Source organism: Gopherus flavomarginatus, chromosome 5, assembly GCF_025201925.1.
Source record: "Gopherus flavomarginatus isolate rGopFla2 chromosome 5, rGopFla2.mat.asm, whole genome shotgun sequence".
Classification (NCBI taxonomy): domain Eukaryota; kingdom Metazoa; phylum Chordata; order Testudines; family Testudinidae; genus Gopherus; species Gopherus flavomarginatus.
Genome location: NC_066621.1, coordinates 135906120 through 135925255, shown reverse-complemented (window position 1 = coordinate 135925255; position 19136 = coordinate 135906120). Strand labels below are relative to the sequence as shown.

Genomic DNA, 19136 nt, shown 5'->3' with positions numbered 1-19136 from the left:
GGGAAAAGAGAGATGTTGCTGGGGCAACTCTTACAGCCTGTTGACTGCCAGGTTACCAGGTTCCTTGTGGCTCAGGCCCTAATTTAGCAAGCTTGAGAGTAACTTTAAAAACGAGTACTTCCACTGAAAACAATGGGACTGCTCACATGCTTAAAGTTAGGCATATGCTTAAATACCTTCCTCAATCAGGGCCCCAGTTAAAGCAGTTGTCAGGCTTTCTTGGGGATTAAATTGTAGGCTGCAAAGGTGGCTTAGAGTCCAGTATATTTAAATCCATCGCTTTGGGGAGAGGTAATTTGGAGTGCAAAACTAACAGTTTTGATTAGCAGTCATTTATCTGTAACAGTTAAATTTTAAAAATCCACCAGTTTAAATTGAAAACTGGCTATGTTAAAATGGCACCTTATTCAACTGATCTGCTCCCCATGTGCATTCATATCTGCCCACATTGTTTTTTACTAGGTTTTTACTCCAGTTAGCACTTCAGAGGTAACACAGCTCTAAGCAAATTGGATGGATTCTAGTCTGTACTGGGAACAGAAATAATACCACCTTACAAATCACAGCTAAGAGGGAAAAACCCTCACATTTAGATTACTCACAATCAGTACCAGAATAAAAACTTGGAAGAGACACTTGTCATAATAATTTGAATAAGCAATATATTTGAGGGAATCATGATTGGTGAGCAAAAGGAGACCTAAATGTGCTGAATAATTCACAAGAACGATTTATTCATTCAGCTATAAAGGTGTAAATCACATATATAACGAATGACTGCAAGCAGGGGTATACTACAGCATACATAACGCGGATCTGTCCATTTATGTTTCCGTGGCCAGAGCTGCCACTGTTGGCAGCTGTCAATGCTGCCATTTCTGGGTAGGTAAGATAATACTTAAAGGATTATTTTCAAATTTTTTTTTGTCAAAATACGTTGTTTTGTTGAAGCCTAAATATTTCATGGAGACATACTGATTTTGAGTAAGCTTCCAATGGGATAGCTTCGGAGCTTCAGGGTTGTCAGAGTGGCTGTCTGAGGCAGGAGCAGATGCAGCTGGAGAAGGGGCTGGTTAGCATGGAAGCAGGCATGGCTGGAGCAGGAGCAAGGGCAGTCTGTTGAAACTATTGGCAAGAGAAGCATTCCCAGCCAGGTAGTGATGTTGATCAGACTGGAGAGACTGCTTCCATTTGGAGCCTATATACCTGCCTTGGGAACACCTGGATGGGGCCTCACCTGTAATTTGGCTGAACTCTGGCTCACCCTATCATAACATCTGATGCCTTTGATGACTTCACTCTCTCTGGCTCATGGATGACTCATCAGGCTCAAGCAAATTTAGGCCTGGTCTACACTACAGAGTTAGGTTGATGTAAAGCACCTTATATTGACCTAACTCTGTAAGTGTCTTCCCTAAAATATCCCTCCCGCTGACGTAAATCACCCACTATACAGACTTAATAACTCCATGTCTGTGAGAGCCATAAGTTGATGTACTTAGGCTGACACAGTATCCGTGTAGACACTGTGTTGCTTACAGCGCCTGTTGTTGCCCGGGCGGCTGCATGGCTCCAGCTGTCAGTGCCACACAATGACGGTTAAATCACTGCAAGCACTCCTGGTGAGGATGTGCACTGCCAACAGGAGCATAGTGTGGACATTTAAAATAGATGCAATTACTGCAGTAGCTGTATGTCAACTTAAGTCGACTTAATTTGTAGCGTAGACATGACCTCAGGCTCAGAGGTAACTCAGGGATGACTCATCAGGCTTAAGCAGAGGTTACTCAGCTTTAGGCATGCTCAGAGGTATCACAAAGGTGAACTATCGAATTGAAAACCTAACCGTTTCCACGCAAGAATAATGTTTCCACACAATTCTGTTTCACAAAAACATTTGAAAGGTTTTTCACTCAAATGTGTAACAAAAACTAAAGTTGTCATGAAATGGAATTGTTGTTCATGGCCAAGTCTAAGGATACCCTAGTTTGCAGCAGAAGGCTAAGGATTGGACTCTCCAGTCCACTAAGGCCATGTAAGTGTAAACAGAGTTATTCCAGAACAGCAGAATCTAATCCACAGCCCTCAGAGGGAGTCAATTATGGGTTTTGGCCTGGATGTGTAATGTATCTGAAGAAACACAAGGCAGATTCTGATGATGGGACAGCTGCTTTCTGCCAGATAGATGGCATTTTCTGATTATGCACCTGTCGTGTATGGCCCAAGAGGATCCCCCTGGGTAGGAGGATCTTCTGGTGGCATACAGCTGGTATAGCTGTTTCTAGATCACATCCTCACCCCTCACTCTGCACTGATCCTTGCTACAGTTATGCTCCTTTGGGGCTGTTAGCCACTGGCCTAAACCTGAGCAGCCCTAAGGCTGCTGTAACCCACTGCAGTGGAACTGTCTGGTTCCACAGTGACCCGGGGTTTCCAAGAGTAATTTTTGCCCATCTGTGCTCTGTCTCCTGTGTGACCATTTCTGGAGATCCAACCCAAAGCCAGGGTCCCCAAGTGGGAATGGGGCCCACAAAACTCCACTATACTTTATAAGCAGCAAAGAGTCCTGTGGCACCTTATAGACTAACAGACGTATTGGAGCATGAGCTTTCGTGGGCAAATACCCACTTCGTCTTACACTTTATAAGATACTCATACATCCACTTCTTAAAGTCCCAGTGTGCCACTGTACATAACTGAAAGCGATAACAATCTTCTGCTTTGTCATCAGCCTTCTCCTTTACAGAAGAGTTTGGCATGTGACATGATTGCATTGTAAAGGCTGATCCTGAGTGTATCAATTAGTTGATTTTGGAGATGTTGCTAGACAGATATCCTGTTATCTAGACTGCAGTTCTTTGCTAGACACTTTCAAAGCTACCCATTCAAGAATTTTAGCAGAAGTTATTTCCTGGTTTGGCGGTGAATCCATGACTTTGACACTGTAATTGTCTACAAGGAAGGGCAAGGATGGAACTCTCTCCAAATTCCAGACCATCCTTACGCATGGGCCTTGCAAAGGTTAGGGTACGTCTACCCTACGGGATAATTCCGATTTTACATAAACCGGTTTTATAAAACAGATTGTATAAAGTCGAGTGCACGCGGCCACACTAAGCACATTAATTCGGTGGTGTGTGTCCATGGTCCGAGGCTAGCGTCGATTTCGGGAGCATTGCACTGTGGGTAGCTATTCCGTAGCTATCCCATAGTTCCCGCAGTCTCCCCCACCCCTTAGAATTCTGGGTTGAGAGCCCAGTGGCTGATGGGGCAAAAATCATTGTCGCGGGTGATTCTGGGTAAATGTCGCCAGTCGTTCCTTCCTCCGGGAAAGCAATGGCAGACAATCATTTCGCGCCCTTTTTCCCTGGATTGTCCTGGCAGACGCCATAGCATGGGCAACCATGGAGCCTGTTCAGCTTTTTTTTTTTTACAGTCACCATATGTGTACTGGATGCCGCGGACAGAGGCGATACTCCAGCGCTACACAGCAGCATTCATTTGCTTTTGCATGATAGCAGAGATGGTTACCAGTCGTTCTGTACCGTCTGCTGGCAGGGTAATTTGGCAATGAGATGACGGTTATCTGTCCTTCTGCACTGTTTGCTGCTATCATGGGTGCCCCTGGCTGAGGTCGGCCGGGCGCGCAAAAGCAAAACTGAGAATGACTCCCTGAGTCAATTCCTCCTTTATGGTTTCTAAAAACAGAGTCAGTCTTGCCTAGAATTTGGGGCAAGTGTACTAGAGAAGCAGTGTATCAGAGAGTACAGCCGCTCCATGTCAGATCCCGCAGAAATGATGAGCTGCATGCCATTCACGGGGGGTGCCCCTGCAACAACCTCACCCGTTGCTTCCCTCCTCCCCCAACCTTCCTGGGCTACCGTGGCAGTGTCCCCCCATTTGTGTCATGAAGTTATAAAGAATGCAGGAATAAGAAACAGTGACTTGTTAGTAAGATAAAATGAGGGGGAGGCAGCCTCTCGGTGCTATGACAGTCCAGGCAGGACATTAAGCTGTGCGGAGGAGAGGAGCCCAGCATCCCGCTGCTATGATAGTCCAGGCAGTACAGAACCTTTTCTTTACACAGGAAAGGGAGCGGGCTGATGGAGCTCAGCCCCCAGTTGCTATGATGAAGACGGTTACCAGCCATTCTGTCCCATCTACTGGGAATGACCAGGAATCATTCCTATTTTTACCCAGGCACCCCCAGCCGACCTCACCTGAGGCAAGCCAGGAGCACTCACGGGCTGATAGTGACGATGGATATCAGTCATATTGTACCGTCTGCCACCAGGGAGGGGAGAGGAGCGGATACTGCTCTTCACTGCTGCAGCATCGCGTCTACCAGCAGCATTCAGTAGACATAGGGTGACACTGAAAAAAGTCAAGGAACGATTTCTTTCCCTTTTCTTTCATGTGGCGGGGGGAGAGGGAGTAAATTGACAAGCTATTCCCTGAACCATGCTGGACAATGTGTTTGACCCTACAGGCATTGGGAGCTCAGCCAAGAATGCAAATACTTTTCAGAGACTGCTGTGGACTGTGGGATAGCTGGAGTCCTCAGTACCCCCTCCCTCCCTCCATGAGCGTCCGTTTGAGTCTCTGGCTTCCCATTACGCTTGTCATGCAGCACTGTGTAGCCTGTAGATTTTTTTTTCAAACGCTCTGGCATTTCGTCTTCTATAACGGAGCTCTGATAGAACAGATTTGTTTCCCCATACAGCGATCAGATTCAGTATCTCCCGTACGGTCCATGCTGGAGCCCTTTTTGGATTTGGGACTGCATTGCCATCCGTGCTGATCAGAGCCCCACGCTGGGCAAACAGGAAATGAAAATCAAAATTTCGCAGGGCTTTTCCTGTTTACCTGGCCACTGCATCCGAGCTGAGATTGCTGTCCAGAGCGGTCACAGTGGTGCACTGTGGGATACCGCCCGGAGGCCAATACCGTCGATTTGCGGCCACACTAACCCTAATCCGACATGGTAATACCGATTTTAGCGCTACTCCTCTCGTTGGGGAGGAGTACAGAAACCGATATAAGGAGCCCTTTATATCGATATAAAGGGCCTCGTAGTGTGGACGGCTACAGCGTTAAATTGGTTTAACGCTGCTAAAATCGGTTTAAACGCATAGTGTAGACCAGGCCTCAAAGGCAGCAGTCCCCAACCCCACTTTAGTGCTTCTCGGTAGAGAGATCACCTGATGACCCCATCTGTATAGCTCCCAACAAACAAAGCCCTAAGTGCAGAAGGAGGGAATAGGTGCAGACTCCCCAGGGGAGGTTGCAGTCCCTCATCTGACAGAACAGATCCTGAAGCAGAGCCTACAGCAGAGAGGTCAGAGCTCAGAGTTCCCTGCCTCGCAGGGAGGGGAGAAGGTAGGATGGGAAAGAGGAATGCAGAGTCCCTGCTCTCACCTGGGGAGGATAGGGGAGGAATAGAGTAGCAGGGGTGAGCTGGGGATACAGAGTCCCCTGACAGGCCAGGCCCAGCAGGGAAAGGAGGGATAGATAGCAGGACTGAGCTGGTGATGCAGAGTCATGTGTCAAGGCAGACCCTGCAGGAAGGGAAGGGGCAGCTGGGGGTGCAGTGTCACCTGGCAGAACAGAGCAGGCCCTGAAGGGAAGGAAGAGCTGGGAGCACAGAGTCACCTGGCAGAGCAAAGCAGGCCCCGCAGGGAGGGAGGGTAGCAGGGTGCAGTGTCACGTGGCAGAGCACAGCAGGGCAGAGCACATCCTGCAAGAAGGGAGGGTAGCAGGGGGCAGTGTCACCTGGCAGGGCAGAGCAGAGCCGGCCCCGCAGGAAGGGAGGGAGTGTAGCAGGGTGCAGTGTCACCTGTCAGCACAGGGCAGAGCAGGCCCCACAGGGAGGAAGGGTAGCAGGGTGCAGTGTCACCTGGTAGAACAGAGCAGGGCAGAGCTCATCCTGCAAGGAGGGAGGGTAGCAGGGGGCAGTGTCACCTGGCAGAGCAGAGCAGGTCCCGCAGGGAGGGAAGGTAGCAGGGGTGCAGTGTCACCTGGCAGAGCAGAACAGGCCTCGTAGGGAGGGAGGGTAGCAGGGTGCAGTGTCACCTGGCAGGGCACAGCAGGCTCCGCAGGGCGGGAGGGAGGGTAGCAGGGGGCAGTGTCACCTGGCAGAGCAGAGCAGGCCCCGCAGGGAGGGTGGGTAGCAGGGGGCAGTGTCAGCTGGCAGAGCAGAGCAGAGCCGGCCCCGCAGGAAGGGAGGGAGGGTGGGTAGCAGGGTGCAGTGTCACCTGGTAGAACAGAGCAGGGCAGAGCTCATCCTGCAAGGAGGGAGGGTAGCAGGGGGCAGTGTCACCTGGCAGAGCAGAACAGGCCTCATAGGGAGGGAGGGTAGCAGGGTGCAGTGTCACCTGGCAGGGCACAGCAGGCTCCGCAGGGCGGGAGGGAGGGTAGCAGGGGGCAGTGTCACCTGGCAGAGCAGAGCAGGCCCCGCAGGGAGGGTGGGTAGCAGGGTGCAGTGTCAGCTGGCAGAGCAGAACAGGCCTCGTAGGGAGGGAGGGTAGCAGGGTGCAGTGTCACCTGGCAGGGCACAGCAGGCTCCGCAGGGCGGGAGGGAGGGTAGCAGGGGGCAGTGTCACCTGGTAGGGCACAGCAGGCTCCGCAGGGCGGGAGGGAGGGTAGCAGGGGGCAGTGTCACCTGGCAGAGCAGAGCCGGCCCCGCAGGGACGGAGGGTATCAGGGGACAGTGTCACCGGGCAGAGCAGAGCCCGCAGGGAGGGAGGAAGGGTAGCAGGGGGCAGCGTCACCTGGCAGAGCAGAGCAGACCCAGCCCCGCAGGGAGGGAGGAAGGGTAGCAGGGGGCAGCGTCACCTGGCAGAGCAGAGCCCGCAGGGAGGGAGGAAGGGTAGCAGGGGGCAGCGTCACCTGGCAGAGCAGGTCCTGCAGGTGACTGGCGCAGGCGGCGTACACAGGCTGGGCCAGGCGGCCGCTGATGCTGTAGTACCGCTCCATCAGCGCCCGGTCCTGCTCCGCGTCGCAGCAGCCGAAGTCCGTGTACTGCACGCAGAAGTCCAGCGGTTGCGGCGGCCTGAAGGGCGGCTTGAAGTCCAGGCACTGCGGGTGCGGGCGCACCTGGCCCAGCCCGGCCAGCAGCAGCAGCGCCAGGAGCGGGGGCCGCTGCCCCGGCCTGGCCCAGCGGGGACCCGACGCCGGCGCCGCCTTGCCATGTACCATGCTGGGCGCTGGGCTCAGTGCGGCGGCAGCCTGGCCCCCGCGCGCTCACACGCCGCTCCAGGGCGGGCTCGGGTTATGCAATCCCCGGGCCGCCCCTTTGGCCGCACCTCGCCGGGCCGCTCCCGCCCCTCCGGCGCTGGGGGCAGCCGGGCCGCACCGGAACCCAGCGGGCCAGCAGGGGCGAGTCCCCGGCCGCCGGGACGGGAGCTGGCTGGTCCCGCTCTCTGCTGCTAACGGTGCCCTAGGGCCGGGGGCCCCGGAGTCAGGCTGAAGCGCCGCCCCGGCACTGGCCAGAGCCAAGAGCAGCTGCGGGGAAGGAAGCGCATGTGGAAGAAGCAACTTTGGCAAAGAAATTCTGGGCTGAGGCTCGGCGAGGGGGTGGGGGGAGAATAATTCCACAGAGCTCGGGGCTGTGAGCAGTCCCCCCCCCAGCCCATGGCGACACATAAAAACCCACGGTGAGATAGGGGCTGCTGTGGCACTTCAGATACTACAGCCACGGGAGGGGTTCGCCCAACACCACCTCCACAACTGGGCATGGCTAGACTTCACTCCAGCTGACACTGTCTGCACCAGGGTCTCAGTCAGTTTAGCTACATGGGGATTTTTCACACCCCTGCGTGACAGAGTTTTTAGTATTGTCCAGCCGTAAGAGACGTATTTAGGTCAACTTAACCCCCCAGTGTAGACACCACTAGGTGGATGGAAGAATTGTAGCTACTGCCTCACAGAGACAAGGGGGAAGGGATAGCTCAGTGGTTTGAGCATTGGCCTGCTAAACTCAGGGTTGTGAGCTTAATCCCTGAGGGGACCATTTAGGGATCTGGGGCAAAAATCTTTCTGATTTAGTTGGGGATTGGTCCTGCTTTGAGCAGGGGGTTGGACTAGATGGCCTCCTGAGGTCCCTTCCAACCCTGATATTCTTTGATTAACTACAGTGATGGAAAAAGCCCTTCTGTTGCTGAAGCAAGTGTCTATGCCACAGGTTGCCGACTGAAGCCAATGGGAGCTGCAGGGGTGGTGCCTGTAGGAAGGGGCAACACAGAGCTGCCTGGCCACCGCTGGGCCTAGGTTCCAGGCATGCCAGTCACTTCTGGGAGCCACCTGAGATAAGCACCACCTGGGTGGAGCCTGCACCTTGCACGCCAGCCCTGAGCCCCCTCCCACACCCAAACTACCTCCTAGAGCCTACACCCCTCACCTCCTCCTGCACCCCAACCCCCTGCCTCAGGCTCAGTCTGGAGCCCCCTCTCACACTCTGAACTCCTGGGCCCCAGCCCAGAGACCACACCCCAACCCTCTGCCAGTGAAAGTGAGTGAGGGTTGGGAAGAGTGAGTAAGGGAGGGGGATGGAGTGAGACAGGGCAAGGCAGAGGTGTGGCCTCGGGGTGGGACAAGGGAATTTGGGTTTGTGTGATTCAACAGTTGGCAACTCTAGTTACAGTGCGCAGCTGTAGCAGTGCCACTATGGCATGTTAGGTGCAGACATAGGCCTAGTCAACACTAAAAAAGTTATGCCCCCCCAAGGCCACCACTTCACCTTACACATGCGTCTTCTCCAGGGTCCAGGCACCTAGTTAGTGGAGTCACGCCTGTGCGGCTCCACTAATTAGATGCGTGGCCCTTCATTCTCTTGTATGTGGACCATAGAGGGATGGACCACCTGAATAGAGCTTGGACCACAGTATGAGAACTTCTGATGTAGACTTTTGAAAAGTCTGTGGTGGTAGGCAATTGCCCCCCTTGCTGCATTCCCTCTGGAGCTGGTGGGAATGTTTTTGCTGAAACTTTTTTTTCCAGTGAAATTGGCTTTTGGGTCAAAACAAAAAGTTTCATTTTAGTTTAAAATTTTCCATATATCTTTTTCAGTAAACTTTTTTCAGTTACAAATTTTGGTTTTCAAAAGCAGGAAAAAATTGTTTTAATTGAAAAACCAAAAAAAAATTTGTGGGAAATCTTAAAAAGTTCTTTTTTCTGAAATTTCCCATTAAAAATAATGAGCATTTTTCAATCAACTCTACTATAGACTAAACAGAGAGAGAGAGAGAGCGCACGAGAGCGAGAGCAACTTCCAAAAATGAAGGACAGGCAAATTTTGGAAGCACTATATCTTTAAAACTCTCATTGGATTCTTCTCAATTTGATCCAAAAAATGTTCCTCTTACATGTAACATGAGAAATTCTAGGAAGACTGGTTTGATTTTGGTAAAGTTAGCGGTGGGGTTTTGAAAATTGGGCTAATAATGGGAAGTTATGTGCAACCTTCACTTTGAGTGGACTGGGTCTCTTCGTAAGAACCATTCAGAAGATGTGATTTGAATAGACCATGTCCTGTTGAAATAATTATATATATGTATTTACAGTATAATGAACATTTTGGAAAAGTGATGGAAATGCTTGAGTCTGGTTCCAGCTGTACTGCAACCTGCTAACTACATACACATACATTGTAAAGATAAAAGTATTGTGTTGCTTTATATTGAAATTGATAAGAAATATAAAATTTTTAAATGGAAATTAGAGTATTTTTCTACAAAATTGCATTAGGACTGCCAAACTGATACCATAGTTAAACAGACCATTGTGAGTGCTCATCTTAATTCCAAATCTTTAATATATTTCCTTAACATTTTCTAATCTAAACTGTTGTCTAAAGTGCATTGTTGCAGCATAACTTATTTGGTCAACTATTTAAACTGATGAAGGTGAGTTTTTTATTCTGTTAGTAATATAAAACTTCAGTCACAAAAAGAATAAATCAGTAATATTGTAATTTGGAAAGAAGTTATTTAGATTTATGACTTCAGCTTCATTCGGTGTAGTCAGCGAAGACTCAGAGTGAACAATATATAATAATAATTAGCATTGATGTGACTTGCTTACAGGCCATGTTAAGAGTGAGACATATTTAGAAGCAAGAAAATTCAGGATCAATGCAGCTACTGTTTTTACTGTAACTAACTTCTACATTCTTTGGTATTATAAGGTCAGACTCTGATCTGGCCTAGCTTTGTGCAGCACTAGATGCTGCTGAGATGGTGCTCAAGGTGCCTTTTACATCATATGTTTGTGGTTCCCACATACAGGGACCAGCCATTGATTGATTTGGTTTGGACTCTGCCTGAAGACTGCTCTAACTTAGCACGCCCATCTGTGGTCCAAAGGGCCTTTTCTGACAGCCAGGGATAGCACCTTTGACATGCTCTTTTCCCCAACGATACTGCACCAAAGGTGAGGTTCCAGCTGTATTCTACCCAGGGATTCCCCATATGCAAGGGAATCCCAAGGTAGCTAGTTACACCAACTTTCCAGCAGTTTTGCACCACCATTGTGGGAAAAAGATTCTGACCCATAGGGTCCAGTCTCACACTTCCCACCTATAGGCATTTGATATGTAGTACTTGGAAATATTTACTTCAGAGATTGGGTTAAGTACAATATTTAGATGGCAATTTTTTTTACATCATCATGTCATATTATTTGTATAAAGCCCTCAAGGTGCATTGTAATTTTAGCTGTTCAATACTATTATCCACATTTCAGAGTGATAAGTTAATATTAAAATGTAGAAAACCCATAAAAACAAAAGAATTTGGAGATAAGCTGCCACGTTATTTTTAACTCCCACTTTGATACCAAAGTATTGGTATATAGTGCATACGGAATATAATATCGCTGCTTGGTTTGAGAGACCCTGTCAGAAGACCATATGCACTACAGCATTTAATGAGATTTTGTCCCTTCTCCATATGTGTGTAACTATTGCTAATGCCAATGAGAGCTATGCATGTGTGTGGACAACAGTAATGTGTGGTAGTCTTATCTCAGAATTCTCTTGCTGTTGTGCAGTTATGTTTGTATTTTAAAGACAAGTTTTCATGCATGACAAACACGCCATCTCATTCATCATACCTGCAAAACCTTTTATTTGCATGTATAAATGAGTAATTAGATATGCAATTATCCAGTCCCAGGTTTTGGAAGCACAACTGGTTTGCATCCATTTTTTCCATTTTGTGGTTAAAAATTGGGTTCGTGTTTCAGGTTTTAATAGCTTTTTTAAAAACACATTAGTTACTGTTGTAATGTAAATTAGTATAATAAAACACTTAATATGCAAATAAAGGGTTGCAGTAACAAAGCTTACTGTATAATAAGAAGATTTATGACAGCACGTGGCTTATTATGGCCGCTATGCAACATACCGAACGTGTAACGAAAATGAAATGCGGTGCATAGACAGCAGCTAATTTCCAAATGTTAAGTATTGTGAGTGTTTGTTCAGCATTGCAAAATGGCATAATCTAGATTAGGGAAGAGCTCCGTTCTGAATTATTTATTTTTAAATGAAGACATTTTGGTTTAATGGACATGTGGTCTAATGGATAAACCACATGACTTGGAGTCAACATAGCTAGGTTTTATTGGCAGCCCTGCTATAGCCTTGTGTGTGACTGTAACCAAGTGGCCACTTTTGAATGTGTTAAAAAAAATTACAGTTCAGTGGGCGGATGGAATATTGGCCCACATTCACAGTGCATTTACAGCACTCAAAATTGAATGGGACCTGAATTTGCTTGGTACCTCAATGTTCAAGTGTGGCTTAGATCAAAAGAAAATGAGCTTTTCCAGTAGATATTTATCCAGTATTAGCAGTCAGACTGTAAACCCCAGCACTGGAATAGATAACAGTCAGGAATTAAATACATTGACACAAATTCTTGTGGAAGATTAAGCCCTGCCTGCTCACACTATGTCTGATCTCTCTTACCCCTGCTGTCATTTATTTCCTGAGCATTATGTTTCCTTTGTTTACTAAGGTAAGGCAATATTTATAAAAACATACAAATGAGAATGAGGCAAAGGATTAATTTTAGTCTAATGTGATCGGATAACGTAGAAGTTGGTCATTTATTCCATCATACCACAGGGATCCTGTTAGATTTTAGCAGTCTACATAAACAACTGAAAAGACATAAGAAGTCCCTGAAAATATGCTAGAAAAGTGTTGCAAAACTGCCTACAATGAACAGATTTCTTCTTCTTTAAGCATCACCCAGGGCTCGATTCAGCAACACATTTAGGCACTTAACTTTAAGCAGGAGCTGAAGTCCTGTTGACTTTAAATCAGGGTGGATTTGATTTAATCATGGATTTCTATATAAAAAAGTGCATTCTTGTTGGTTGTTATAACCTTAATACATATTCTTCACAACTCAGATAGATGCAGGTTTCATTTTCATACTATACATTTTTAAATGATTTATTTTGAAAACTTTTCAGATTAGTTTTACAGCTATGTCAGAAAATGAATGATTGTTCGGTTATTTCGTTTACTGAAGGTTATTGAAGCAGATATTTATGAAGTCATTGGGAGGTGAACTATCTCCAATTCAATAGGTTAATCATTAATATTTGGAGGATTTTCTTGCCATGCTATATTAGGAAGAGAACAGCACCAGACAGACATTTAAATAGTTTTATTTAACTAAAACAACAGTATGTATTTTTCTTCAACAACATACATAATATTTTAACAAAACAAGCATATTAATTTTTTAATTTAACTATTCAATATATTTTTAAATGAGGTTTGTTTTTGTTAAAATTGTTTTGAACTAATATAGTTAAAAGAAATATTTAAAAAGATTAAATCAACTGTGTGAGAAACTTAAAATATTGGCTTCTGCAGCTAACTCAGCCATCTTCACCTTCATTTTCTTGTTTGTTTATAATCTGGAAAAGAAAACAAGCTTTCCTGCTTTTTCAGGTCCCAAACGAGTTCTCAGTTTGGAATGAATTAGTCCAAAGGATGAAAATATTCTTTCTATACCTACAGAAGAAGCTACTGCTGTTAAAAGTGAGATCACCACTTCAGCAGTCTCTGAATCCAAGTGCTTAAGTGACTTCCACCAGTGTGACTTTCTTTAAAACATCATCAGCAAACATATATTCCTTGAATGGTTCAGCCTTAGCTCTGAAGTTTATTATAGTTGGCATTATGGAGGGATGATTGCTGGATGTCCATATCAGAACTGCTGAAGAAGAGGAGTTGGCTAAGGTTTGACCCTGGTACCAAGTATTGAGAATATTTACAAGAAAATGAGCTGGAGATAGTGCTTGTCCCATTCATTTTTTTAATGCTTGTAGTTTAACTCTGTTATTGCATATTTCTCTTTTTTAAGATCTCACTCAGTTCCTTCCAAATTTCAACAGCATGAGCAATAAAACAGCTATTTCCCTGCATTTTGTTCAAGGCTACAGAAATGGGCTTCAGGGAACTTGGCATGTGTTCAACATTTCTCTTAAACCCAATGTTGAGAACTTGGGCTGTGACAGTGCCATCTATTTTTTCACAATTTTGTTCACAAACTGTCATCAGATTAGGCCAGTTCTTGATATAGTGCTCAAAACAGTCCACTACTGAGTTCCATCGCACGTCTTGTGGGAGAGTTAACTTGGTTCCTCCCACATTTTTCAGAGCAGCTACTGCAAAGTGGTTGTTGCAGAAGTATTTTGTAATTTCAACAACATTAGCCTTTATTTCTGGAACACTGAAGTCTTTGGCTAGGAGGTGCATCAAATGAGCACTGCAGCTTATGTAATTAGCTTGGGCCTCTTTTCACTCTCTTCTAAATAATTTCTTCTCATCTTGGATACATTTGCAGCATTGTCTGTGACCAAGCTGCGTACTAGACATTTGAATTTTTTCTCCCACAGTTTGTTATAGCTTTTACTGCTACTTCTTGTAAGTATTCTGCTGTGTGTGCATTTCCTGATGTATCGTTTCTGTAAGGACAAAAATGACCATGGGGACTGTAGATTTAGAACACCTAACCTGGAGTGAACTAGTGACAAAAATCAAACAGGCAGGAGATTTGCTGCGAGAAACTGGGGTCTTGAAAAGACAAGTCAGCAAAAAAACTATCTCAGAGCCCGTGCAGGCTATCACGTTTACAAATAATAGTCCTCACTCTGCCAGGCACCCTCCCAATCTTAATTCCCCTACCTCCCACAACCCTGGGCAGCGCCGACCCAAGGAGACCCTTAGGAACATGATTTGGAAGGAGATGGTGAATTTATGGGAGGATATGGGAAAATATGACCACCAGCCCCTCAGCATCCTGATTAATGCTTTGTCTCAGGTCATGCGGAGAATGGAGTTAATGCAGGAAGCTCCCCCACAACCCACTGCCCCGGTACAAAGTGCTTCCCCCACGCCCACTCCCTGTCAAAGCCAGATCCCTGCCCCCTTTTCTGAGTGGAGGCTCTGGGAGTCTGACAATCAGTAGGGGTGCCCGGTTCCCCATGGGCCTCCCCAGCTGATTGCAAGACGTCAATGCGACGTATGGAGGAGACCCACTGTGAGGGCTACAGTGGGGAACCCAGGGATGTTAGCCCAATTGCTAGTGGATAGGATCTCCAAAGGGAGACCCACCACTAGGCAGGTTCAGCTCAACGGGTATGAGGAAGAAAATGTCTCCCATGATTTGTCTCTTGGGAGTGGCGATTTGCCTGTTAAGAAAGCCATCCCAATCTCCCAGTGTTTGTCTGTGAAAAGTCATGTGGTCTGTGACAAGGGGGAGGGAAGTTCAAACTGTTTGTTTACTCAAAAAAGCAGTTTCACTGCTGGTGGAAAAAATGTCTCCAGTGTGTTGTCTGTGAAACAGGCAGAAAATACCTCTGAGTTTATGCTGACTGAGGATTTGTCAGTTGTGCCAGATGTGGTTCTGGACTCAACTGAAATCCAGGAAGGATGTGTTCCTAAGCCTGTGTCCGTTGGGGATAATGATTTGACCATGGAGGGAGCTACCCTCATCTCCAAAAGTTTGTCTGGGAACAAAGGGGAGGAAATTCCAAACCTTGTGAATGTTGGGAATGGCAGTTTATCTGTTGGGGGAGAGTTTGTCTCCAATCTTCTGTCTGAAAAGCAGACAGAATGTGCCAATCAGCTTATGCTGATTGAGAATATGTCAGTTGTCTCAGAAGTCATTCGAGACTCAACTGAAACCCAGAAAGATGTTTCTGTAGAGCAGCCCCTAGCTGAAAAGGGAAAGGACAAAATTTCTGGGGAGAATGAATTGTTGCCTAAAAGTGCTCCTGAAGAAGTAAAACCTCATGCTAACTTTTGCAAGCAGTTTGCTGCAGCTGAAGGTTGTGGAAGTGAGCTGATTGAGTTAGCTGAGAATGAATCATTGCCCATAGCAAGCAACAGTGTAGGTGCTGAGGAATTTAGTTCAGTTTCCAACTGCCAAAGTTTCTCAACTGTGTATGAATCCACTGACTTTGTTTTAGAAAAATCCAGGGTGGAAGCCATCCCTACTAAAAACAACACCGGCTCTGTCGCTGCTAAGCAGCTCTTTACACACACCTGGGATGGCTATAGCTCTACTGTGAATTGGGCCAGCCCCAGTGTTTATCAGATAAAAACCCTGAATGTGAAAAATGGGAAACCCTGGCAGAAATGTTTTCATTCTTCACAGCTCAAAGAATGGAAGGATAAACCACCTGACCCTCAAGACTGTCTTCTCCATCCTGTCGGCCACCCTTCTTGGCCAGCAAGAAGGAATGGCTTTGAGCCGTTGGAAAATACGCATCGAGTGGGCTGGTCAGTGCTTACCCCGATGTTGAGACAGGAAAAGGCCAAAAAGTCACACAAGCACATACAACAGGATCATTGTGGATACTGCTCCACCCATCAAGATTCAGGTTAACAATTTCACCCTGTAGACCTTTAGCACACTTCTCAATTTCTCTTTCATACACTTTATCCAGCAATTTGCCTGCAACATCTGCTCTGTTGGGTGGACTGTATCCTGGTCTTAATGACTGAACAATGTTAATGAAGTGTGGGTTCTCAGTCATATGAAAAGGAAAGTTTGTTGCATAAACAAACTGGGCAATTTTTTCATCAACTACTTCTTTTTGTAATCTACTGATTCTTATCACAAACTTACCTATGGTTGTTTCTGGATGATGGAGGATTTTTTTGTTTGTTTGTTTGTTTTTGTGCTACTACGGGTGATATACTGTAGCTATGTGACATGCACGATGTGACTGAAACACTATCACTGACAGATAACCCTGAAACTATAGAAAATGATGGTGATCTTGAAGGTGGATAGTCTTCAGAATCCTGTATGTTGAGGATGGATTCTCAAAATAAGTCAATGCAATTATTTAGTTATTACCATACTGCTCATTTAGTATTACTAATTGCATTCACTGACAGTCAGTACTACTTTAGAGGTGAAATTGTAAAAGGAAGATCTGCCTATTTCAGATATTTATTTTTTATCACAACTGCATCTAAATTGATAGTACCATAGAGTAACAACTATATTTTTTGCTCAAACATGAAAATTCAAGAATAGTCCAGAAGGAAGATAGGCAGTCCTTAAGAAAGAAGTATGAAATAAAAAGTTTACCAACCTGAAGATCCTGCATGTTCAGACATGTTCCTTTCACCATCTTCAATGCAGCTTCCTCCTGAGAAGGAACACTTCTCATGATGATGATTTCATTTGGGCAACCAGGCCTTGCATTTCTTTGTTGCACTATTTGCATTTTGCACACATGCCTGTCTTACCCACAGGTAGAGGAACTTTATTAAAATATTCCTAAACTGGTTTTCCTTCTAGTGAGAGAATGGTATGGTAGATCTCAAATCAATGAAGGCTACGCTCAGAAAGACCTCAAGACTTCTTGGAATATGCTGCTCAAACTGTTTCAGTTTTGTTTCTACTGCCTGTCCCTCCCTTCTCACATTTATCTCCAGACTTCTCCTTGTCCAGATCTATTCCACCCTGTCATAAACAGATAGTTAAGGGTTAATGTCTCTTTTACCTGTAAAGGGTTAAGAAGCTGAGTAAACCTGGCTGACACCTGACCAGAGGACCAGTAGGGGGACAAGATACTTTCAAATCTTGGTGGAGGGAAGTCTTTTGTTTGTTCTCTTTGAGTTGTTGTTGTTCGTTCTCGGGACTGAGAGGGACGGGACATCAATCCAGGCTCTCCAAATCTTTCTGAATCAGTCTCTCATGTTTCAAACTTGTAAGTAATGAGCCAGGCAAGGCGTGTTAGTCTTATGTTTGTTTTCTCAACTTGTAAATGTTTCTTTTTGCTGGAAGGATTTTACCTCTGTTTGCTGTAACTCTGAACCTAAGGCTCGGGGGGCCTCTCTGGTCTATAGGAACCATGTAAAGCATTTTCCATCCTAATTTTACGGAGATACTTTTTACCTTTTCTGTCTTTAATTAAAGGTTACTTTTTAAGAACCTGATTGATTTTTTCCTTGTTTTTAAGATCCAAGGGGATTGGATCTGGACTCACCAGAGATTGGTGGGGGGAAAAGAGGGGGATGGTAAATTTCTCCTTGTTTTAAGATCCAAGGGGTTTGGATCTGTGTTCATCAGGGAATTGGTGAAGTCCCTCAAGGCAACCCAGGGAGGGGAAAGTTTTGAGGGGAAAGAAAGTGCCCCAGACACTGAAATTCTGGGTGGTGGCAGTGTTACCAGATCTAAGCTAGTAATTAGGCTTAGAAGAGTCCATGCAGGTCCCCCACATCTGTACCCTAAAGTTCAGAGTGGGGAAAAAACCTTGACACACCCCCAACAATGTTCTATTCATTGAACTTTTTGAAACTTTGCACTTTTAGAGAGAGGTAGGGGATTCACTCTGTACACAAATTTGCAGAGGGACAATAGGGTTGAGGACTCTTATTTCTCACCTCTGTATATTTATTTATTTAATTTTTTTTTTTGCTGTTAACAAGCATGTTACCTCTGGAGACACAAATCCAATTTGAGAACTGCAAAACTAAGCATCTCTGATGGTATCTTCTACACTGAGCACTGAGTCCCATTGGGTAGATAGAAAGATTAACCTGAATAATCTATACAGAAGCCCCTGGAACCCCATAAAATTGGGGTCCCTAATCCATGATCTATTGGAACTCGTTTACAAAACTTTTCTTAACCATTATGAGAATACATTGTCTCATACTATATAATTAGAATTTATAATCCCTATTCCATGATGAGATATCTTTGAGCTATCATTTATCTTAATTAAAACTATCTTTAGATAGGTTTTTTCCCTCAAAAAGCATTTTATCAAAACAATCCAATTTAAAAAATTGATTTTTTATTTAAAAAAAAATTGTTGATTTTTATCCACCCGGCTTTAAACACACGAGTAGTCCCATTGAAGTTAAGGAGCTGTGTAAGAGCATTGTTGACTCAGGGCCTAAATGAAGAGGGTGGAATATGCACTACTGACACTCTTATGGCATCTTGGAATCCTGTGGCACCTTATAGGCTAACAGACGTTTTGGAGCATGAGCTTTTGTGGGTGAATACCCACTTCGTCAGATGCATAGACTCATAGACTCTAGGACTGGAAGGGACCTCGAGAGGTCATCGAGTCCAGTCCCCTGCCCTCATGGCAGGACCAAATACTGTCTAGACCATCCCTAATAGACATTTATCTAACCTACTCTTAAATATCTCCAGAGATGGAGATTCCACAACTTCCCTAGGCAATCTATTCCAGTGTTTAACTACCCTGACGGTTAGGAACTTTTTCCTAATGTCCAACCTAAATCTCCCTTGCTGCAGTTTAAGCCCATTGCTTCTTGTTCTATCATTGGAGGCTAAGGTGAACAAGTTTTCTCCCTCCTCCTGATGACACCCTTTTAGATACCTGAAAACTGCTATCATGTCCCCTCTCAGTCTTCTCTTTTCCAAACTAAACAAACCCAATTCCTTCAGCCTTCCTTCATAGGTCATGTTCTCAAGACCTTTAATCATTCTTGTTGCTCTTCTCTGGACCCTCTCCAATTTCTCCACATCTTTCTTGAAATGCGGTGCCCAGAACTGGACACAATACTCCAGTTGAGGCCTAACCAGCACAGAGTAAAGCGGAAGAATGACTTCTCG

At 45.7% G+C, this 19136-nt stretch overlaps 1 protein-coding gene across 2 annotated transcripts in view; it reads right to left on the bottom strand.

The window, feature by feature from the left end:
- HHIPL1 (HHIP like 1) overlaps positions 1–16695 on the bottom strand; it is a 41376-nt gene extending 24681 nt beyond the window's left edge. The window contains exon 1 of one of the 2 annotated variants that reach the window (XM_050954121.1): positions 16630–16695. In XM_050954121.1, the coding sequence (XP_050810078.1) occupies positions 16630–16668 (39 nt within the window). In that variant the 5' untranslated portion in view covers positions 16669–16695. Of the gene's footprint in view, positions 1–6888; positions 7198–16629 lie in introns of those variants that run through there. The other variant, XM_050954119.1, reaches the window with a different exon arrangement.
- Between the last annotated feature and the right edge of the window lie 2441 nt (positions 16696–19136).